Genomic DNA, 25,968 nt, shown 5'->3' on the forward strand with positions numbered 1-25,968 from the left:
CTCACCTCCTCCCACAGGCACATCTAAAATTACAACTATATACAGAGCAACTATTGATGAGAAAGACTGGAAGACTAACAGAAAAGATCTTCTACAACTAAAAATATAATGAAGGAACCACAATGAGATGAGTAGATGGGTGGAGACACAGTATAGTTGAGACCCACACCCCTAGTAGGTGACCCACAAACAGGAGGATAATTACAATTGCAGAGGTTCTCCATAAGGAGTGAGGGGTCTCAGTCCCACATCATGTTCCCTAGCCTGGAGGTCCTGCAGTGGAAAGAAGAGCACCCAGAATGTTTGGCTTTGAAGGCCATGGGGGCTTATTTTGGGGAGCGCCAGAGGACTGTGGAAATATAAACTCCACTCTTAAAGAGCACACACAAAATCTCACATACTCTGGAACCTAGGGCAGAAGCAGTGATTTGAAAGGAGCCTGGGTTAGACACATTTGCTGACCCTGGAGAGCCTCCTGTAGAGGCAGGAGGTAACTGGGACTCATCCTGGAGACATAGACACTGGTTGCAGTCACTTTAGGGAGCTCATTCTACCATGAGGACACTGGTGCTGGCAAAGGCCATTTTGGAATCCTCCCTCTAGCTTATTAGTACTGGAACCCAGCCCCACCCACCAACCTGTAGGCACCAGTACTAAGATGCCTCAGGCCAAGCAGCTAATCAGGCAGGGACACAGCCCCAACCACCAGCAGCACTGCTGCATTAAGACCCTCTGAGCCCATAGCCACCGTGGGACAGGTCCTACCCACAGACGGCTGACACACCAGTGCAACCATACTAGCCTGAGGCCACACCCCCCATGCCTCACAGCCAGAAATAGGGACCCAGCCCCACCCACCAGTAGACCAACATCAACTCTGGAAAATTCAGGGTCCTGAAGCCAGAGACCCTGGGACCCAGCTCTGCCCACCAGTGGGCAGGCACCAGCCCTAGGACTCACTGAGCCCTGGCACCACCCATTAGTGGGCCAGTACACCAATGTCAGATACCCAGGGTGCTGCAGCCAGAGACCCTGGGACCAAGCTTCACCCACCAGTGGGCCCACACTAGCTTTAAGAAATGACTTCAACCACCAGTGGGTGGACACCAGCCCAAGGACCACCGTGACCCTGCAGCTTGCGATGTCATGACACAGCCCACCCACCAGCAGACCAATGTCAGCACTGAGACACCTTGGGCACCTCAACCAGCCACCCCAGGAACCTGCCCCACCCACCAGAAGGTTGACACCAGTTTTGGACACCCCAGACTCCCAGCCAACTGTGTCAGGAACAGGTCCTGTCCAGCAGTGAGAAAACTCCAGCTCTGGGACCCTTAGGGCCCTGTAGCCAGAGACCCCAGGACCTGGCTTCACCCACCAGTGAGCTAGCACTAGCCACTGGACCCCCAGGGACCAGGCCCCACATACCAGCAGGCTGACACCAGCTTTGGGAAACCCCAGACACTGCAGCCAGCCACGTCAGGAAGTGACCCCACCCACTAGCAGGACAAGACTACATCCAAGATTATTGGGCCCACAACCACGCACCCCAGAACCCAGTTCCACGTACCAGCAGGCCAGCACTAGCCCTGGGACCACCTGGGGCTTTGCAAACAGCCACATCATTACCAGGCCCTGCCCACCTGCAGCAGGCAGTTTTCCCAAAAGGCAGGGCCTAGCAACCAAGCTGGACAGACCATCTACAGTAGTCAGCCCGCAAAAACAGAAGGATGCAGACAGCTCAATAAGGGGCACACCTACAATATATAGAACTGGTGATCAGAGAGTAGTGTGCTGCTGGGACAGATAGGACATCTCCTACAAAAAGCAACTTCTCCAAGGTCAGGAAACATAGCCAACCTACCAAATTCATAGAAATAAAAATAACAAATTAGGCAAATAGAGGTAACAGAGGAATATATTCCAAATGAAGGAACAATAAAAAAAAAAAAAACAAAGTGAAGTGGAGATATGCAACCTCCCCAATAAAGCTTAAAGGTAATGATCATAAACATTCTCAGACAACTCAGGAGAAGATTAGATGAACAGAGTAAGAAGGTAGAAGATTTTTAGCAAAGAGTTAGAAAATATAAAGAAGAACCAAACAGAGATTAAGAATACAATAACTGAAATAAAAAAACACACTAGAAGGAATCAACAGTAATTAGAAGAATGGATTAGGAAGCTGGATGACAGAGTAGTGGAATTCACTGAAACTGAACAGAAAAAAGAATAAAAAGAAATGAGGACAGTTAAAGAGACCTCTGGGACAACATCAAGCATACTAACATTCACATTTTAGGAGTCCCAGAAGAAGAGAGAAAGGGGCAGAGAACTTATTTGAAGAAATAAGGGCTGAAAATATCCCTAACCTGGAAAAGGAAACAGACATCAAGGTCCAGGAAACACAGAGAGTTCCAAACAAGATGAACCAAAATAGGTTTACACAAAGGCACATTAAAATAACAATGTCAAAAATTAAACATAAAGAGAAAATATTAAAATAAGCAGGGAAAGGAAACTAGTTACGTAAAAGAGACTTCCCATAAGGCTATCAGCTGACTTTTTGGCAGAAACTATACAAGTCACAGGGAGTGGCATGATAAATTAAAGTGAGGAAGGAGAAAACCCTACAACCAAGAATACTCTACCCGGCAAGACTGTCATTCAGATTTGATGAAGAGATGAAAAGTTTTAAAGACAGGCAAAAACTAAGAGTTAAACACCACCAAAGCAGCTTTACAAGAAATGTTAAAGGGACTTCCCCAAGTGAAAAAGACCACTAGATACATAAAAATTGAGGAAGAAAAAAATCTCATTGGTAAAGGCAAATACATATGAAGGTAGTAAATCAACCACATATAAAGTTAGTTGGGAGGTTTAAAGACCAAAGTAGTAAAATCATCTAAACCACCATAAGTAGTTAAGGGATATTTTTTAAAAGTTGTAAAATATGAAACATTAAATGTGGGGTGGGGGATGCAGGACTGTTAGAATGCATTTGAACTTAAGAAATGAACAACCCCAAATAATCACATATACATATAGAGGTTGCTATACATAAACCTCATAGTAACCACAAACCAAAAATCTATAATAGATACACACTCAATAAAAGAGAAAGGAATCCAAAGATAATACTAATGATAGTTATCAAATCACAAAGGAAGAGAACAAAAGAAGAATAAAGGAGCAAAAACACCACAAAACGATCAGAAAACAATTAACAAAATGGCAATAAGTAGATAAATATTAATAATTACTTTGAAAGTTAAAGGACTGAATGCTCCAATCAAAAATCCACTCTACATAGAGTCACTGAATGGATAAAAAAACAAGACCCATATATATGCTGCCTACAAAAGACTCACTTCAGAAATAAAGACACCTGCAAACTGAAAGTGAGGTGTTGGGAAAAGTTATTCCATGCAAATGAAAATGAAAAGAAAGATGAGGTAGCAATATTTATATGAGACAAAATAGACTTTAAAACAAAGACTGTAATAAGAGACAAAAAGGGACATTACATAATGATAAAAGGATCAATCCACGAAGATATAACAGTTGTAAATATATATGCACTCAACATAGGAACAACTAAATACATAGAGCCAATATTAACAGACATAAAGAAAGAAATCGATAGTAACACAATAATAGTGGGAGACTTTAACATCCCACTTAAATCAATGAATAGATCATCCAGACAGAAATTCAAAAAGAGTGGCCTTAAATGATGCATTATACCAAATGGACTTACTAGTCATATATAGAACGTTCTATCCAAAAGCAGATGAATATACATTCTTTTCAAGTGTACATTGAACTATATTCAGGATAGATCCCATGCTAGACCACAAAGCAAGTTTCTGTAAATTTAAGAAAACTGAAATCATTTTAAGCATCATTTCCGACCACAACACTTTGAGACTAGAAATTAATTACAAGAAAAAAAAACTGCAAAAACACAAACTCATGGAAGCTAAACAGTATGTTACTAAACAAAATTTAAAAATCAAAGAGGAAAAAATGAAAAAGGAAATCAAAAAGTATCAGGAGATTAATGGAAATGAAAAGACAAGGATCCAAAATTCTATGGGAAGCAGAAAAGGCAGTACTAAGAGGGGACTTTAGAGTGATACAAGCTTACCTCTGGAAACAAGAAAAATCTCAAATAAACAACCTAACCTGATACCTAAAGGAACCAGAAAAGGAAGAACAAACAAAACACAAAGTCAGCAGAAGGAAAAAAAAATTATAAAGATCAGAGAGGATATAAATTAAATAGAGACTAAAAAAAAAAAAATTAAAAGGTCAATGAAACCAAAAGCTTGTTCTTTGAAAAGATAAAGGATCATAAAAGATTACTAAGAAAAACTATATGCCAATAAAATGGACAACCAAGAAGAAAAGGACAAATTCCTAGAAATGTACACTCTCATTGGGAGGAGAGAAGATGGCGGAAGAGTAAGACGCGGAGATCACCTTCCTTCCCACAGATACAGTAGAAATACATCTACACGTGGAACTGCTCCTACAGAACACCCACTGAACGCTGGCAGAAAACGTCAGACCTCCCAAAAGGCAAAAAACTCCCCCCGTACTTGGGTAGGGCAAAAGAAAAAAGAAATAACAGAGACAAAAGAATAGGGATGGCACCTGCACCAGTGGGAGGGAGCTGTGAAGGAGGAAAGATATCCACGCACTAGGAAGCCCCTTCGCGGGCAGAGACTGCGGGTGGCAGAGGGGGGAAGCTTCGGAGCCACGGAGGAGAGCGCAGCCACAGGGGTGTGGAGGGCAAAGCGGAGAGATTCCCGCACTTCCCGCAAGGAGGCTCGGTGCTGACCAGCACTCACCAGCCCGAGAGGCTTGTCTGCTCAGCAGCCGGGGCGGGCGGGGCTGGGAGCTGAGGCTCGGGCCTCGGTCGGATCGCAGGGAGAGGACTGGGGTTGGCGGCGTGAACACAGCCTGAAGGGGTTAGTGCACCACAGCTAGCCGGGAGGGAGTCCGGGAAAAAGTCTGCACCTGCCGAAGAGGCAAGAGACTTTTTCTTCCCTGTTTCCTGGTGCGCGAGGAGAGAGGATTCACAGCGCCGCCTAAACGAACTTCAGAGACGGGCGTGAGCCGCGGCTAACAGCGGGGATTCCACAGCAACAGGGGCGCAGAGGGAAAAACGGAGAGATTCCCGCACAGAGGCTCGGCGCCGAGCAGCGCTCACCAGCCCGAGAGGCTTGTCTGCTCCCCCACCGGGGCGGGCGGGGCTGGGAGCGGAGGCTCGGGCTTCGGTCGGATCGCAGGGAGAGGACTGGGGCTGGCGGCGTGAACACAGCCTGAAGGGGTTGGCGCACCACAGCTGGCTGGGAGGGAGACCGGGAAAAAGTCGGCAGCTGCCGAAGAGGCAAGAGAGTTTTTCTTGCCTCTTTGTTTCGCGGCGCGCAAGGAGAGGGGATTCAGAGCGCCGCCTAAACGAACTCCAGAGACTGGCGCAAGCCGCGGCGATCAGCGCGGACCCCAGAGACGGGCGTGAGACGCTGGGGCTGCTGCTGCCGCCTCCAAAAAGCCTGTGTGTGAGCACAGGTCACTCTCCACACCGCCCCTGCCGGGAGCCTGTGCAGCCCGCCACTACCAGGGTCCCGTGATCCAGGGACAACTTCCCCGGGAGAACTCACTGCGCGCCTCAGGCTGCTGCAACGTCACGCCGGCCTCTGACGCCGCAGGCTCACCCCGCCTCCTCTGTGCCCCTCCCTCCCCGCGGCCTGGGTGAGCCAGAGCCCCCGAAGCAGCTGCACTTTTAACCCTGTCCTGTCTGGGCGGGGAACAGATGCCCTCCGGCGACCTACACGCAGAGGCGGGTCCAAATCCAAAGCTGATCCCCAGGAGCTGTGTGAACAGAGACGAGGAGGGGAAATGTCTCCCAGCAGCCTCAGAAGCAGAGGATTAAACCTCCACAAACAACTTGATGTGCCTGCATCTGTTGAATACCTGAATAGACAACGAATCATCCCAAATTCAGGAGGTGGACTTTGGGAGCAGGATATATTAATTTTTCCCCTTTTCCTTTTTTTTTTGTGAGTGTATATGTATATGCTTCTGGGGGAGATTTTGTCTGTATAGCTTTGCTTTATAATAGCTTTATGTTACTTCACTATATTATAGCCTCTTTCTTTCTTTCTTTCTTTCTATTTTTTCTCCCTTTTACTCTGAGCCGTGTGGACGAAAGTCTCTTGGTGCTTCAGCCAGGCATCAGGGCCGTACCTCGGAAGTGGGAGAGCCAACTTCCGGACACTGGTCCACAAGAGACCTCCCAGCTCCACGTAATACCAAACGGCAAAAATCTCTCAGAGATCTCCATCTCAACATCAAGACCCAGCATCACTCAATGATCAGCAAGCTACAGTGCTGAACACCCTATGCCAAACAACTAGCAAGACAGGAACACAGCCCCATCCATTAGCAGAGAGGCTGCCTAAAATCATAATAAGGCCACAGACACCCCAAAATACACCACCAGACGTGGACGTGCCCACCAGAAAGACAAGATCCAGCCTCATCCACCAGAGCTCAGGCACTAGTTCCCCCCACCAGGAAGCCTACACAACCCACTGAACCAACCTTAGCCACTGGGGACAGATACCAAAAACAACGGGAACTACGAACCTGCAACCTGTGATAAGGAGACCCCAAACACAGTAAGATAAGCAAAATGAGATGACAGAAAAACACACAGCAGATGAAGGAGCAGGGTCAAAACACACTAGACTTAACAAATGAAGAGGAAATAGGTAGTCTACCTGAAAAAGAATTCAGAATAATGATAGTAAGGATGATCCAAAATCTGGGAAATAGAATAGACAAAATGCAAGAAACATTTAACAAGGACGTAGAAGAAGTAAAGAGGAACCAAGCAATGATGAAAAACACAATAAATGAAATTAAAACTACTCTAGATGGGATCAATAGCAGAATAACTGAGTCAGAAGAAAGGATAAGTGACCTGGAAGATAAAATGGTGGAAATAACTACTGCAGAGCAGGATAAAGAAAAAAGAATGAAAAGAACTGAGGACAGTCTCAGAGACCTCTGGGACAACATTAAACGCACCAACATTCGAATTATAGGGGTCCCAGAAGAAGAAGAGAAAAAGAAAGGGACTGAGAAAATATTTGAAGAGATTATAGTTGAAAACTTCCCTAATATGGGAAACGAAATAGTTAATCAAGTCCTGGAAGCACAGAGAGTCCCATACAGGATAAACCCAAGGAGAAACACGCCAAGACACATACTAATCAAACTGTCAAAAATTAAATATAGGGAAAACATATTAAAGGCAGCAAGGGAAAAAAAACAAATAACACACAAGGGAATCCCCATAAGGTTAACATCTGATCTTTCAGCAGAAACTCTGCAAGCCAGAAGGGAGTGGCAGGATATACTTAAAGTGATGAAGGAGAAAAACCTACAACCAAGATTACTCTACCAAGCAAGGATCTCATTCAGATGTGATGGAGAAATTAAAACCTTTACAGACAAGCAAAAGCTGAGAGAGTTCAGCACCACCAAACCAGCTTTGCAACAAATGCTAAAGGAACTTTTCTAGGCAAGAAACACAAGAGAAGGAAAACACCTACAATAACAAACCCAAAACATTTAAGAAAATGGGAATAGGAACATACATATCGATAATTACCTTGAATGTAAATGGATTAAATGCTCCCACCAAAAGACACAGGCTGGCTGAATGGATACAAAAACAAGACCCATATATATGCTGTCTACAAGAGACCCACTTCAGACCTAGAGACACATACAGACTGAAAGTGAGGGGATGGAAAAAGATATTCCATGCAAATGGAAATCAAAAGAAAGCTGGAGTAGCAATTCTCATATCAGACAAAATAGACTTTAAAATAAAGACTATTACAAGAGACAAAGAAGGACACTATATAATGATCAAGGGATCGATCCAAGAGGAAGGTATAACAATTGTAAATATTTATGCACCCAACATAGGAGCACCTCAATATATAAGGCAAATACTAACAGCCATAAAAGGGGAAATCGACAGCAACACAATCATAGTAGGGGACTTTAACACCCCACTTTCACCAATGGACAGATCATCCAAAATGAAAATAAATAAGGAAACACAAGCTTTAAATGATACATTAAACAAGATGGACTTAATTGATATTTATAGGACATTCCACCCAAAAACAACAGAATACACATTTTTCTCAAGTGCTCATGGAACATTCTCCAGGATAGATCATATCTTGGGTCACGAATCAAGCCTTGGTAAATTTAAGAAAATTGAAATCGTATCAAGTATCTTTTCCGACCACAACGCTATGAGACTAGATATCAATTACAGGAAAAGATCTGTAAAAAATACAAACACATGGAGGCTACACAATACACTACTTAATAACGACGTGATCACTGAAGAAATCAAAGGGGAAATCAAAAAATACCTAGAAACAAATGACAATGGAGATACGACGACCCAAAACCTATGGGACGCAGCAAAAGCAGTGCTAAGAGGGAAGTTTATAGCAATACAAGCCTACCTCAAGAAAGAGGAAACATCTCGAATAAACAACCTAACCTTGCACCTAAAGCAATTAGAGAAAGAAGAACAAAAAAACCCCAAAGCTAGCAGAAGGAAAGAAATTATAAAGATCAGGTCAGAAATAAATGAAAAAGAAATGAAGGAAACAATAGCAAAAATCAATGAAACTAAAAGCTGGTTCTTTGAGAAGATAAACAAAATTGATAAACCATTAGCCAGACTCATCAAGAGAAAAAGGGAGAAGACTCAAATCAATAGAATTAGAAATGAAAAAGGAGAAGTAACCACTGACACTGCAGAAATACAAAAGATCATGAGAGATTACTACAAGCAACTCTATGCCAATAAAATGGACAACCTGGAAGAAATGGACAGATTCTTAGAAATGCACTACCTGCCGAGACTGAACCAGGAAGAAATAGAAAATATGAACAGACCAATCACAAGCACTGAAATTGAAATTGTGATTAAAAACCTTCCAACAAACAAAAGCCCAGGACCAGATGGCTTCACAGGTGAATTCTATCAAACATTTAGAGAAGAGCTAACACCTATCCTTCTCAAACTCTTCCAAAATATTGCAGAGGGAGGAACACTCCCAAACTCATTCTACGAGGCCACCATCACCCTGATACCAAAACCAGACAAAGATGTCACAAAGAAAGAAAACTACAGGCCAATATCACTGATGAACATAGATGCAAAAATCCTCAACAAAATACTAGCAAACAGAATCCAACAGCACATTAAAAGGATCATACACCAAGATCAAGTGGGGTTTATCCCAGGAATGCAAGGATTCTTCAATATACGCAAATCAATCAATGTGATACACCATACTAACAAATTGAAGGAGAAAAACCATATGATCATCTCAATAGATGCAGAGAAAGCTTTCGACAAAATTCAACACCCATTTATGATAAAAGCCCTGCAGAAAGTAGGCATAGAGGGAACTTTCCTCAACATAATAAAGGCCATATATGACAAACCCACAGCCAACATTGTCCTCAATGGTGAAAAACTGAAACCATTTTCACTAAGATCAGGAACAAGACAAGGTTGCCCACTCTCACCACTATTATTCAACATAGTTTTGGAAGTGTTAGCCACAGCAATCAGAGAAGAAAAAGAAATAAAAGGAATCCAAATCGGAAAAGAAGAAGTAAAGCTGTCACTATTTGCAGATGATATGATACTATACATAGAGAATCCTAAAGATGCTACCAGAAAACTCCTAGAGCTAATCAATGAATTTGGTAAAGTAGCAGGATACAAAATGAATGCACAGAAATCTCTTGCATTTCTATACACTAATGACGAAAAATCTGAAAGTGAAATTAAGAAAACACTCCCGTTTACCATTGCAACAAAAAGAATAAAATATCTAGGAATAAACCTACCTAAGGAGACAAAAGACCTGTATGCAGAAAATTATAAGACACTGATAAAAGAAATTAAGGATGATACAAATAGATGGAGAGATATACCATGTTCTTGGATTGGAAGAATCAACATTGTGAAAATGACTCTATTACCCAAAGCAATCTACAGATTCAATGCAATCCCTATCAAACTACCACTGGCATTTTTCACAGAACTAGAACAAAAAATTTCACAATTTGTATGGAAACACAAAAGACCCCGAATAGCCAAAGCAATCTTGAGAACGAAAAATGGAGCTGGGGGAATCAGGCTCCCTGACTTCAGACTATATTACAAAGCTTCAGTAATCAAGACAGTTTGGTACTGGCACAAAAACAGAAATATAGATCAATGGAACAGGATAGAAAGCCCAGAGATAAACCCACACACATATGGTCACCTTATCTTTGATAAAGGAGACAAGCATATACAGTGGAGAAAAGACAGCCTCTTCAATAAGTGGTGCTGGGAAAATTGGACAGGTACATGTAAAAGTATGAAATTAGAACACTCCCTGACACCATGCACAAAAATAAACTCAAAATGCATTAAAGACCTAAGTGTAAGGGCAGACACTATCAAACTCTTAGAGGAAAACATAGGCAGAACACTCTATGACATACATCACAGCAAGATTCTTTTTGACCCAGCTCCTAGAGAAATGGAAATAAGAACACAAATAAACAAATGGGACCTAATGAAACTTAAAAGCTTTTGCACAGCAAAGGAAACCATAAACAAGACCAAAAGACAACCCTCAGAATGGGAGAAAATATTTGCAACTGAAGCAACTGACAAAGGATTAATCTCCAAGATTTACAAGCAGCTCATGCAGCTCAGTAACAAAAAAACCAACAACCCAATCCAAAAATGGGCAGAAGACCTAAATAGACATTTCTCCAAAGAAGATATACAGACTGCCAACAGACACATGAATGAATGCTCTACATCATTAATCATTAGAGAAATGCAAATCAAAACTACAATGAGATATCATCTCACACCAGTCAGAATGGCCATCATCAAAAAATCTAGAAACAATAAATGCTGGAGAGGGTGTGGAGGAAAGGGAACACTCTTGCACTGTTGGTGGGAATGTAAATTGATACAGCCACTATGGAGAACAGTATGGAGGTTCCTTAAAAAACTACAAATAGAACTACCATACGACCCAGCAATCCCACTACTGGGCATATACCCTGAGAAAACCATAGGTCAAAAAGAGTCATGTACCAAAATGTTCATTGCAGCTCTATTTACAATAGCCAGGACATGGAAGCAACCTAAATGTCCATCGACAGATGAATGGATAAAGAAGATGTGGCACATATATACAATGGAATATTACTCAGCCATAAAAAGAAATGAAATGGAGGTATTTGTAATGAGGTGGATGGAGTTAGAGTCTGTCATACAGAGTGAAGTAAGTCAGAAAGAGAAAAACAAATACAGTATGCTAACACATATATACGGAATCTAAGGAAAAAAAAAAAAGACCATGAAGAACCTAGTGGCAAGACGGGAATAAAGACACAGACCTACTAGAGAATGGACTTGAGGATATGGGGAGGGGTTGGGGTGAGATGTGACAGGGTAAGAGAGTGTCATGGACATATATACAGTACCAAATGTAAAATAGATAACTAGTGGGAAGCAGCCGCATAGCACAGGGAGATCAGCTCGGTGCTTTGTGACCACCTAGAGGGGTGGGATGGGGAGGGTGGGAGGGAGGGAGATGCAAGAGGGAAGAGAAATGGGAACATATTGTATATGTATAACTGATTCACTTTGTTATAAAGCAGAAGCTAACACACCATTTTAAGGCAATTATATTTCAATAAAGATGTTTAAAAAAAAAAAAAAAAAGAAAGAAATGTACACTCTCCCAAGATTGTACCAAGAAGAAATAGAAAATACAAATAGACCAAATACCAGTAATGAAATTGAATCCATTAAAAAAAAATAAAAACCAAAAAACAAACTACCAAGAAACAAAAGTCCAGGACCAAACTGCTTCACAGGTGAATTCTAGAAAACATTTAGAGAAGAGCTAACATTTACCCTTTTCAAACTACTACAAAAAATTGCAGAGGAAATAGTGCTTTCAAACTCATTCTACAGCACCAGCATCACCCTGAAACCAAAACCAAAGGTATCAAACTAAAAAGAAAATTACAGGTCAATAGAACTGATGGACATAGATACAAAAATCATCAACATAATATTTACAAACCAGTTCAACAATACAGTAAAAGGATGATCCAGCATGATCAAGTGGGATTTATCCCAAGGATGTAAGGATGGTTCAGTATTTGCAAATCCATCGATGTGATACACCACATAAACAAAGTGAAGAATAAAAATTGTGATCATATCAACAGATGCAGAGAAAGCTTTTCATAAAATTCAACACCCATTCTTGATCAAAACTCTCAACAAACTGGGAATAGAGGGAACATACGTCAACATAATAAAGAATCTATATACCCCACAGCTAACATCACATTCAATGGTGAGAAGCTGAAAGCATTTACTCTAAGATCTGAAATAAGACAAGGATGCCTACTCTCACCACTTTTATTGAACATAGCATTAGAAGTCATAGTCACAGCAATCAGACAAGAAAAAAGTTAGTAATTCAAATTGGAAAGGAATAAATAGAACTGTCACTGTTTGTCCATGACATGATAAAATACATAGAAAATCCTAATGACACCACCAAAAAACTACAAAGAATTCTGTAAAGTTCCAAGATACAAAATTAATATACAGAAATCTGTTATATTTCTATAAACTAACAATGAATGATCATAAAGAGAAATTAAGAAAACAATCCCATTTACAATTGCATCAAAAAGAATAAAATACCTAGGAATAAATCTAACTAATGATGTAAAAACCTGTACTCAGAAAACTATAAGACACTGATGAAAAAGTTGAAGATGACACAAACAGGGACTTCCCTGGTGGCACAGTGGGTAAGATGCCACACTCCCAATGCAGGGGTCCCGGGTTCGATCCCTGGTCAGGTAACTAGATCCCACATGCATGCCGCAACTAAGAATTCTCATGCCACAACCAAGGAGCCCATGAACTGCAACTAAGGATCCCTCCTACCACAACTAAGACCCAGTGCAACCAAATAAATAATAAATAAATAAAATATTTTTTATAAAGATGACACAAACAGTTAAAAAGATATATCATGTTCATAGATTGGAATAATTAATATTGTTAAAAGGACATACTATCCAAGGCAACCTACAGATTCATTGCAATCTGTATCAAAATCCCAATGGCATGCATTTTTCACAGAACTAGAGCAAATAATCCTAAAATTTATATGGAACCACAGAAGACCTCTAATAGCCAAAGCAATCTTGAGAAAAAAGAACAAAGCAGGAGGTATCACACTCCCAATTTCAAACTATACTATGTAGCTACAGTAATCAAAACAGTATGTTACTGGCACAAAAGCAGACACATAGATTAATGGAACAGAATAGAGAGCCCAGAAATGAACCCACACTTATATGGCCAATTAACCTACAACAAAGGAGGCAAGAATATACAATGGGGAAAAGACAGCTTCTTCAATAAATGGGGTTGGGAAAACTGGGCAGCTACAAGCAAAAGAATCGAACTGGACTACTCTCTTACACTATGGACAAAAATTAACTCAAAATAGATTAAAGACTTAAATGTAAGACCTGAAACCATAAAACTCTAGAAACAGGCATTATGTTCTTTGGTTCTGTTTTTTTTTTAATTAAAAAAAAAAATTCAGGTAGTATGCTCTTTGGCATTGGCCTTAGTAATACTTTTATTGGATATGTTTCCTCAGACAAGGGAAACAAAAGCAAAAATAAACAAATGGGATTCATCAAACTAAAAAGTTTTGTACAGCAAAGTAATCTATGAACAAAACAAAAAGGTCACCTACTGAATGGGAGAAGATATTGCAAACAGTATATCTGATAATGGTTTAATATCCAAAAAGGTATAAAAAACTCATAGAACTCAACATAAAAAAAAACATACAACCCAACTAAAAAATGGGTAGAGGATCTGAACAGACATTTTTCCAAAGAAGACATACATTTGGTCAAAAGACACATGAAAAGATGCTCAACATCATTAATCATAAGGGAAATGCAAATCAAGACCACAATGAAATATCACCTCACATCTGTCAGAATGGCTATTATCAAAAAGACGACAAATAACCAGTGCTGGTGAGGATGTAGAGAAAAGGGAACCCTGGTGCACTATTTGTGGGAATGTAAGTAAGTGCAGCCACTATGGAATACATTAGGGAGGGTCCTCAAAAAATTAAAAATAGAAATACAATATTATCCAGCACTTCTACTCCCGGGTATTTATTCAAAGAAAATGAAAACACTAATTAGAAAAGATATATGCACTCCTATGTTTATTGCAGCATTATTTATAATAGCCAAGATATGGAAGCAACCTAAATGCCCATCAGTAGAAGAAGGAATAAAGAAGATGTGGTCTATGTATACAATGGAATATTACTCAACCATATAAATAATGAAATCTTGCCATTTGCAACAACATGGATGGACCTAGAGGGTATTATGCTAAGTAAAATAAGTCAGACAAGGAAAGACAAATACTGTATGATTTCAATTATATATGGAATCTAAAAAACAAAACAATAAATAAACATAACAAAACGGAAGTAGAAATATAGAGAGAACAAATAGGTGGTTGCCAGAGGGAGGTGGGTGGGGAAAGGAAAGAAATAGGTGAAAGAAAATAGAAGTACAAACTTCCAGTTGCAAAACAAATGAGTCACAGGTATGAAATGAACAGTGTGGGGAATATAGTCCATAATCATGTAATATCTTTGTATGGTGACAGATCTTAACTAGACTTATTATGGTGATTATTTTGAAATATATAGCAATATTGAATCACTATGTTATGTAACTATAAGATAAATAAGTACAATGTGATAAATGTAATTAACACTGCTGTATGTTATACATGGAAGTTAAGAGTGTAAATCCTAAGTGTTCTCAGTACAAGAAAAAAATACTTTTTTCTATTTCTTTAATTTTGTATCTATATGAGATTATGGATGTTCATTAAACTTAAATTCCATGATGTATGTATGTCAAATCATTATGCTGTACACCTTAAGCTTATATAGTGAGTGCTGTATGTCAATTATCTCAATAAAACTGGAAGAAAAATTCAATTGACAAGAAAAGTTGACTTTAATAAATAAAGCACCAATTGCCTTTTCTTTGCTACTGTCTCCCTTTCTTTATTCCCAAGTTTCAGTATACTTACCTGAATCACACCTCCCAAGAAGGAAACAGCTGCAGCAACACCAATCCTTTGCATCTCAAAGTCAGATAAGCCCAGCACACTTGTGTTACTCTGTGTGGTAAGGTTCTGACTGTTCAGAGGGACAAGCCGTTCCACCGCATTAGCTGATATTAAGGATGTCAAGGCAAACGTGCCTAAAGCGGGTGGGGGGGGGATCTTCTGTTAGTAACAGAGTCAGTAAACATTATTGGATTCCACCATTAAAGTTGAATCCATGTTGTAAAACCAAAACAGATCTATTAGAAGCACTCTCTCCTGCACCCCCACTATTCCACCGTTCACTCCATGGAATAAACAGAAACCCACCTTTTTATATACACATATTTCTTCCACATACAGCCACACCATCTACTTGCTATTCCCTCCTAGGCCATACATTTTCCTACCTCTCTGCAGACCTACATAGAGAATGTCCTCAGGACAGGGATTAAGATCATGGTGTGGATTTGAATCCAGCTCCTCCATTTATCACTATCACGATTTAGAGCACATTACTTTGAGTCTAAATCGCCTCATCCATAAAATGCGGGTAATAATGCCTATATTTTAGAGTTTGAGAAGAATATAAATGAGATGATAAATATGAAGACCTCAATAGGCTCAGTGGAAAATATGACTCTTTGCTGAATCTGGGGCTCATTGACTGAAATGCTTGCTCCTCCAATCTACTTATGAAAACATTCTTGTCTTTCCTGGTCTGGCTCAAATTCCATATTCAACATAGATCCATCCCAGGCCAGGTTAAATCTTTCCATTCCCTGTGCTCTCATAACAGAGTACACATTTATTATAGTATAACAACAACATGCTGTGGCCCATAAAATGATGAAACATACCATTTCTGTCTATTGTAACTAGATAAGTTTCAAAGGTATTTCCCAGGAATTGTCCTGGCCTGACACAAATGCAGGACCATTTTCAGTGTGTTCCCCTCTTCCCACCAAGAGTTCTGATGCTCTTATCTTGGCACAGCATGTCTGAGAACGTAGCCACACTGGCAGGGAAATGCCATTTCCCAAAGAGAGGGTTCAGCAATCTTGGATTAAAGAAACAAATTGCAGCATGGTGCAAACATTCCCCCAACCCTTTACCTAAAGACCTTACTTTGCCCCAGGTCATAAATGACACTGTGTAAAAAAGGGCCTGTCACAAGATGTAGGCATCTCAACAAATGGCATTCAGCCTCATAGGGCAAGAGAGCCACGTCAGACAGAAACAAGGTCTCAGTGGAAAGCCGACACAGACAATCCTTTGGTTTTACAGGATAAGCGAGGCAGTATGTGCTGTGATTCAGAATAGTATGGTGATTGTAGCCTCCAATAAACCTCACCTTAAATCTCAGTACCATCTTAATCTCTTTATCTAAAGACAGAAATCATTCCTCACCCAATGGGGTTGTGATGAGACTTAAATGAAATAATGTACTATACCACATATCACAATATATTGCATGTAGCTGACACCTAAAAAAGGTAATTCTTAATAAGATTAAAACCAGAATGCTCTGTTATAGTCTGTTATTCAATGTTCACTGTTCCATTGAATTGATGGTATATAAATACATAGAGCAAATTGAATATAGTTCTCTTAGGGAGCTAAGTCATTCTCAATAAATCATCAATAAATATCAACTGTCATGATCACTCTTCTCATCATATAGTACTAAATGCCATAGGATCTGCTCTTGCCTTATTTTTTCAAGATATGCTACAACAGAATTTCTCAAAGTCTGATATTCCTGAAAGTAAAGAAGTGTGTATTTTGGTCTTTAAATCTAGAACATAGAGCAAAATGATTTGTACAAAAGCCACTGAACAAATGACTAGCGAACTGAGAACAAAAATGATCTAGAGTTAATTTTTGAGTTTAGGCCTAGTTTTCCTAAGATTTGAAAGAAGATAAGAAGGAATTGAATGGTAAGAGAGAACAGCCATCAAAAATGTTTTGTTGAGAAAAGAAAAGTGAGGCTCACCTGTGTGTGAGTCACATCCCAAGAAATTCTCTAGAGAGAGACATTGCCAGCAATGGATATGGGGCTACCTACTGTGCCAACATGGTTATGGGAGTATTGCCTCTTTTCAAAGGATGACACTTTGCTGTTTCTGAGACAGCTGAGAACAATCAAGGATGTTGAGGCTGCTGGTGACTATATGATGATGTTGTGAATGACATTTTACCTTCTCTATCTTATTGGTCTTGCTTTGTCTTTATCTCCTCCCTACTACTCCTCTGCTCTTTCCTTCACTTTCTCAACTTTTCATTCTGGTTAGGCTTTAAACCTACTAGTGGTACCCTTAAATACCACTAAACCCATCTAGTAGCTTAAGAGTGGGTGGCAAGACCTAATAGGAAGTGAATTGGGGCCTCAGAATTGGACAGGCCTAAGTTCAAATTCCTAGTCAAGTTACCTAACCTCTCTCAGCTTGCTTATTTGTAAGATGATGATAAAATATATAGCTACAAAATTTGGGTAGAGATTAAATGATATTTCATATATAAAAACATCTGTCACAATTCCTACCACATTTGGTAAATAATTGTTTGCTTATTTTCTTTTCTTCTACAGAGTATTCTATGGTCTCCCTAATCTTTTCTCTAAATTAATGAACATATTTTTCTCTTTAAAATTTTTTTCTCTAATTTAGAAGATAATTATATCCTACAAATTGTCACATATGGGTTATCTTCAACAATTTTTTTTCCACTGGATTGATACCCAAGTTTCTGTTCTTTTCCTTTTTATTCTAAGTTATGTTCTTTGCAAGTCACAAGAAGCAATCAATGATTTATTCCTTTTTAAAATATATATGTATTTTAAATTAAAATAAGAAAATTGTGCTGTTAAAAATACAGCACATTTGGTGTCTTTATATTCTAGCTTTTGAATTATTTGCTTTTAAAGATACCTCAAGCATTATTTATTATTGCATTTAGTAATTCATTATTGCATTCTGATTACCTGAGTTAGAGGTAAAATCCCAGATAAAGTAATTTTTCTTTATGAAAGCAACATCAATCTCTTAATAGTAAAATAGTAAAATGGAAGTAGGCATTCCCACACACATATATACACCAAAATAAAGTACAATAATATTATTTAAAAGAAAAATATGTTCTCTATACTAAATGTTTGCAGAAAATTTAGGTTGGTTCTTATAATTAAGATCATAGGAAGGTCAAAAATAATTAGCTTGTATATTTCTCCTGATATATATATTATATATATATTATATTTAATATTATTAAATTTGTTAAATACAGAGCCTTATACAAGTGGTAATGTGTATATATATAAATATAATACTATGAGGAAAAAGGATCATTTCTTCTTTACTGATTCTAAAGAATTCTAAATCTGTTGGGATAAAAAGAGAAATGAGGAGGTCCAGATGACTCTGTCTTTTGGAGAAGTGCTTATGCAGAAATAAAATGCCTTAAGCATTTATTGTGCTATACAGTATCTATAGTAAAGTCTGTAAATTATATGTATTTTGAAATGTATATTATTTACCTAGTAGACTACAAGATTCCTATAGCTGTTAATAATATTTGTTAAATACAAAGTTTTATATAAATGGCAATTTCAAAACCATGTCACCAGTAAAATGTTTATGATTCCTTAGGAAATAAAGTGGTTTATGTAAATACATACTTAGGTATATCAAGTTAAGTATTTTTGACTTCTTAAAGTAATTATGGTCTATTGGGAAAATTTTTTTTACCTTTTCTTTTATCCTTTGTTTAACAGAGATGTTTTGAGTTCAGCTCTAAAAATAATCTGCTTTTTCTTGCTAATGACATATTTAAATGTTTTGAAGAATGAAAATAAACTTCCCTAGGAAATTAGGGAGCAGGAAATTTTGAATGTAATAGGCTTCAAGAACTTCTAATTCATTATTGTGCTTTTCTCCCTTTACATCAACACTAAAGGAAACTGCATTCTTGAGCAGCTGGTTGTAAAGAGGAAAAGCTTGGGCTTCAGATTTGGCCACACCTGGGTTGTAATCCATGCACCTACAACTTAATCTGTGCTGTCACAGAAAACTTTATGAAATGAAGAGGTATTTTTAACCTAAATATGCAAATAATGATGTCTATTTAAAATAATTGTATTAAGATAAAATAACATATGTAAAGCTCTTAATAAAGCATTTAATAAATAGTACATCTAAGGTTCTCAAATTTAAGTACATATATACACATACATGTGTAGATCGATAGATAAGTTTTTTTTAAAACCTGGAGATTGTGTGAAAATGCTCATTCTGATTGAATAGATCTGAAGTGAGAACCAAGATTTTACATTTCTAGCAAGATTCCACATAAAACTGATCCTGCTGGTTCACGGACCATACTTTAGGTAGCAGTGTTGTAAATGTCTGATAATTGTTGATCCTATCCTCCATGACAAAGTTGATTACATAAGAAGCCAAATTTACATAAATAAGACATTATTTTATGGGTTAATTTCTGCACGAGAAAATGCATGTATCAATGTGGTAGGCAGAATTATGGCCTTCCAAATGCATCCACATCCTGTAAATACCTTATGTTACATGTCAAAGGGTAATTAATGTTGCAGATGGAACTAAGGTTGCTAATAAACTGACCTTCAGATAAGAAGATTATCCTGGATTGTCCAGGTGTACCCAGTGTAATCACAAGTGTCCTTTAAACATGGAGGATGGAAGCAAAAGATCATAATCAGAAAGAGATTTCCCTGCTGACTCTGAAAATGAAGCATTTGAGCCAAGAATTCAGGAAGCCTCTAGAAGCTGGAAAAGTTAAGAAAACCAAATTGTTCTCTAGAACCTCCAGAAAGAAATGCAGCTCTACTGACATCTCAATTTTAGCCCTGTGGGCCTCATTTCAAACTTCTGATCTTTAAAACTATGGGATAATAAATTTTTCTTGTAGGAAATAAAGTTTTCTTCAATAACACAAACTGACCACTGAAGAAATAGACACAAAATGGTATTACTTGCTTATAGACTGATATCTTGCATAAACAAAATGGATAAAAATGCCTCTATGGATATTTCCCCTTGAGTACTTTTATTATTATTACCATAATATTTAAGATTAAGGTATCATTTTTGTAACGATAGCAGCTTTTATTAATTTTTATGTAGCAAGTAATAAATTAGACACTTGTACATCAATTATCTCATCAATACAATCATGATTTTTTTTTTGACATTTTACTATCAAGAAAGCAGCAAATAGGCCTTTAAAACTTTGCCCAAGCTCATGCAGATAGCAAACACCAAATGTGACACACACCCAAGTCTATCTAACTTCCAAGCCCTTGTTTTTAACCAGGCTGCTCTATTATCAGATTACTTGTTCACATTTTATTTGGTAATGAAATGCTAGGCAATGTAAGAGATATACTAATTAGAGGGCATTGTAGAACCTAGCTTGGAAGAACTTAAAAGATTGTTTAATCTAAATATTAAGTACATGGAAAATAATTTTTAATATTTGAGTAACTAAATTTTATAGTCTTTTCCTCAAAGTGCTTATTTTCATTTCATTGTAAATTCAGAACATTTATCCTTCTCTTACAGTCTTTTTACAACTTAAAAATGAACAGATTCTCTAACAATAACCATAGTAATATAGCAATAAATCACAGTATGTGTTGAGGCACAGAAAGTTAAATGTCTTGCCCTAATATTTGCTGATATTATTTGCTGATAATATTTGCCCTAATATTTTCAGTAGTAAAGTAAGAATTACATTGGAAATGTAATCCGTAACAAATGATCACTTGAGTCCCCTTCATTAGTAATATGAGAAGCATAAGCATAGACAGAAATTATTACCTGTGGCAACATGACGTCCCATTCCAAATATGGCGTAAATGATGGCAGGAAACAGAGACCCATACAAACCAAACACGGGGTGCACAGATGAGAGAACAGCAAAGGCCAACCCTGTGAAGAAGAACCACGGTAAATAGGACCATCTTATGACCCCAAGATACAGTCCATTACAAAGTAGAATGGATATTGGTTTATTTAATGATGAAAGGAATTATGATGTAATTATTCTACTTGCTCAGTGAAAGACTAGCATCATTGTCCTAAATAACAGAAAATTTACTCATTAGCTCATATTTACATTTCAATTCTAAAACCATTCTTTTTGGCCTACTACTTTTTACTTGATTACAGAGATGGCTACAAGAAGACATTAGCTCAGAGTGTCTTCCTGGTAAAAGTGAGAATCATTTTCACAAGTTCATTCTATTCACACAATAGCATCTGTGAAATAGGCAGAACTAGTAGCAATACCACTGACAAATAAGAAGCCTGACATGAAAGGTAATTAAGGCTGGGGCAAAAAGGATGCACACATTCAAAGGTGCCTGGTTGTCTGGCTAGCTGGCTGGCCTAAGATTGTGTATCCCAGTGTTGGGCCAGTGTGTGAATCCACGCATATCTCATAACTAGACCCCAGCCTATATTCAGGTACAATTTCTTAGAGTGAAAAATAATCAACTTCATTTATTCAAAGAATAAGTAAGGTGTACCTTAAAATTGTTCATTTCTGTTCTCCTTAGATACTACTGCCTGCACAGTTTGTTTGTCACAGGCACATAGAAAATTTTCCTAGACATGTCTAAATTACCACTAGCTATTTAAACGTGACCATAGTATACATGAGGATAAATTGATTAAAGTGATCTTGTTTGCCGCTGATCCTTGGCATTAAACAGCTAGTTCTGAGGCAGGAGATAGATGGGCCCCAGGATAGAGATTTACAACTTGCCCGCCTGTTTACATTCCTTGGGGAGAGAAAAAGATGGGCTTCAGGCTGGACACTTACAACTAGCCTCCTGTTTACATTTCCTGAGACAGGAGCTAGGTGGGCTCCAGGTTAGATATTTACAACCAGCCTCCTGTCTGCACTTTGAAATAGAAATAACAACAGAACAGGGTAAATAGCTAGGCTTTGTCTCCTGAGGACACTCTAAGATAACAGTCATGGCAGGAACAGAGAGAGGCTAAACCCTGTCTGAGTAAAGATCAAGAGGTCATGCATTTCCCATCCTTGGGGCAAGGGAGACACTGCGCATGCGCAGAAAGGCTCAAAAAGAAGGGGGCACCACCTCATAATATGTGATGCTAAGGCCACCCCTGGGCTGAAATCCATTATGGAAAAAAGTTGCGCGTGCATATTGGGAAGCGTCCTACGGCAGGTCAGGTGTGGAAGAAGAAACCAGATAATTGGCCAAAGGTAAACAAAGACCCTGAAGAACTGCCCTATATAAGTGACTCTTTACTGCTCTCCTCCTCATTAGGGAGGACGCCCACACCCTTTCTCTCTGGGTGTGCGTCTCTGCCTCGCTTCTATCTTAACAATTTCTTTGTGTTCTATCCCACTTGGTGTGCTATGTCTCTAATAATAAACTTTGTACCTGTTTTTACAGTTTTTGCCTCCATGAGAAATGCATTTTTCACTGGGGGCGAGAGCCAAGGAAAAATAACTTCTAGCCTCTAGCCCTTGATGGTCTGGTGGCTAAAGTTCCTGGTTTTCATCCAGGCTACCCAGGTTCAATTCCTGGGCAGGGAATTAAGCCACTGCTCACTGCTGCCTCTCCAAGATCAGTTCAGCTAGGTTCTGATAATCCGTTCAAGTTTACACGGTTTAATGATAGCCATTTGATTGAGCATAATGGACTTGACAAGCTACAGAAAGATTTGAGGAAGGAGCTGGCATTAGAACCTAGATTACCTGAACATTAGGCCAGTTAATTATTCACACTATGGAGCCTGGCAATCTGGTTCCCATATCAGTACTTTCTACTGTTTAACCTTTACTATTTTAAAGTTAAATTTAATCTCTTTAAAATAAATAAACTCTAGTTTTACATCAAATATTTTGTTTTAAGAAGTACAAGATATTTCAGTTACAATTAAAATGCATGAAAGATCTACCAATAACCAGTCCCTTCTTCAGTGTTAAAAACCTGCTTGGGGAAAAAAAAAAAAAAAAAAAAAAAAAAAAAAACCTGCTTGGGTTGCTTGTTTGCTGACAATGTATTCCTAAAAGTCTGGTAAAGACAAATAGAAAGTTGTTATAGAAGAGTCAGTGGCAGAGGCTGCTCTAGAATTTCACACAGGCAGGATGAGAGGCAGCAATCTTGCTGTTGAGAAAGGTCGTGTGAAAGTGCAGGTCTCCAAGCCAGGTTAACAGTATGAAGCTAAACTTTCCCCCACCCCAATAACAAACACCTCCTGGCATTTATTATAGTGTAAGCAACTGTGTAAAAACATTGTGTGCATTAAATCAGTCATATGGAAAGCTAAAAAGCAACTTTTTCTCATCCATTTTCAGAATGAGTTACCTGATAAAAATTACCTATCAAGAGACAGAAATACAGAGTGCTTCCAAGTAAGAAAAAATGTTGCCCACATTTCAAATCACCCAGATCTACTAAATCAGTGATGGGGGGAAAGGGAAATATGCATGTGGCATATTTAACAAAAGCACCTTGGCTGAATTGCATGGACACTAAATTCTGAGAGATGAGGTAAATACCAACAGAATCAAGTTTGCCGGAAGTACCCTATTTGGCTAATTTCTACTCCACCTGCAACAGCAAACGTAAATACAAAACTAGAAGCAGCTGGATTCTCTCCTCTTGCCTTGTGAGTAGGTACTTTTTGTTTGCTTTATTACAAAACTCATCTCTCTCTTTCTCTCTCTCTCTCTCTCTCTCTCTGTTCATCCCAAGTGAAATCTATAAAAAATTAGTTCAAAAACAGAATTTCTTTGGATCTCTTATTCCTATCAAATTAAAATAGGAATAATCGTGGAAAACATTTCTAACTGCAATCTTTAAAAGATCTCTAGACCTATAAATGCAAAATATCACTTCAGTAGATTTTACAAGAACGATCTCAAAGACCAGAAATCATGTAGACACTTCCTTTATCTCAAATGACACTGATACTGAGCTTTCACATTAAGCAAGTGTTGTACACTCTCAGTGAGAATCTACTTCTCTGCTAATATGACAATGAACAATGGCCAAAATGAAGGAATGAACTAATTCAGAAATACAATGCTTTAAAATTTCAAGTACCCCTTCCATAGATAACTAAAAAACCCAAACCACCCTCCCATACCTACCTCCGAAAAGGAGAGGAAACTGCATAAAGTTTTCTTTCTCTGATTCATTTATTATTCTGGTTCATACTGTAACCAAAATACATATTTTCATACAAACTAAAATATGTTAAATCCTCCAAAAATAATGAAAATATTAACTAGTTAGAGTCACTTAAAATTAGTAGAATTATCTACACTTTTCTCCATGTTTAATAAAACAGGGTGTTCAATTCAATCAGAGCAGAATTAGAACTCTCTATTACTTTGGGGGAAAATTGCTGCAAATACTGATAGATATTTGTATTATTTAATCTCACTTAGATAAGAGCAAAAGCAACACAACAAACAAAAGTATAGAAGAATAAAAACAAAATGGGTATTAGGCCAAAGGGTGCCAAAAGGGGACAGAGGAGGAATGAGAGGAGAAATGGAGAGAGAGAGAGAGAGAGACAGAGAGAGAGAGAGATTGATTGGAGGAGAAAACCCATAACCAGATCTTTAGATAGCTGATTATTTTTAAAAATCAAAAATCATGTATTGGTAATGCAAGTCTGATATATCCACTAAAGAATGGTCACTAGAAGACTTTGAAAGATGCAACTTTTAAGAAAACATGTTTTATAGGTGTGATAACGGTTATTATAGTAGAAGAGACTCCATATTCCCATGTCAATATTATCAGCAGTTTCAGGGCTTATGAACACTCCCCACCTTTTGAGGGACCCTGAGTGTGAAGTTGGACATTTACCACTGGCACCCCTTGCCCCTCCAACCCAGGCTACAGTGAAAATGGCTTCCCTAGACTGAGTGCCTGACTTCTGCCAAGGAAGAACACGAAAGCAGGTAGTTAGCTCACTCTGCCTCTGCACTTACTACAATCTCTTGGCTGAGATTGCTAGAAAGTGACCAATCACTGCTAGTGAGAATGAGAACTGTTTATCACAGAGATGATATTTTATATTTTAAGATACATATTTTTATTTCAGCTTCAGACCAGTTTTATTTGGATTTGCATGATAGCAATTATTTAGAAAATTAAAGAAAACTGGAACTGCAAAAGATCATGTCTAGAAATTGAATAGTGTATCTGAAGTTGTTAATTGGTGCTGGAATTACATACAGAGAGCTGTTCTATTGGGGACTTTATATTTTCTTGGCTTAGTGACCTCACTTCTTTATTGAGAGTCCAGGCAGCTAAGACTCAGAGGCACTGGTTTATTCCCCTCAAGCATGAATACAAGAACAGCAGTATTTCATAGACTGTAGCATTTAGTTATGGAGCTTCAAATACTACCCAGAAAACTACAGTTACCACAACTCAATGAAACAACAATTCCAGTAGAATTCACTGCTCCCAGAAAGTCAATTCTTTTCATGAAACACCTTTGGGCTTTCTTAGGGGTTGAACTGTTCCCCACTCTGATTTATATGTTGAAATCCTAATTCCTAGCACCTCAGAATATGACCTTATTTGGAAATAGGGTCATTGC

The 25,968-nt window shown here is 38.5% G+C and overlaps 1 protein-coding gene across 1 annotated transcript in view; it reads right to left on the bottom strand.

The window, feature by feature from the left end:
• Nucleotides 1-25,968, bottom strand: part of SLC26A7 (solute carrier family 26 member 7) — a 205,299-nt gene that overhangs the window by 129,982 nt on the left and 49,349 nt on the right. The window contains exons 2-3 of the mRNA XM_036830403.1: nt 21,184-21,294; nt 15,317-15,489 (exon numbers count right to left, since the gene is read on the bottom strand). Coding sequence (XP_036686298.1) covers nt 15,317-15,489; nt 21,184-21,294 — 284 coding nt within the window. The remainder of the gene's footprint in view (nt 1-15,316; nt 15,490-21,183; nt 21,295-25,968) is intronic.

Source organism: Balaenoptera musculus, chromosome 17 (genome assembly GCF_009873245.2).
Source record: "Balaenoptera musculus isolate JJ_BM4_2016_0621 chromosome 17, mBalMus1.pri.v3, whole genome shotgun sequence".
Lineage (NCBI taxonomy): Eukaryota > Metazoa > Chordata > Mammalia > Artiodactyla > Balaenopteridae > Balaenoptera > Balaenoptera musculus.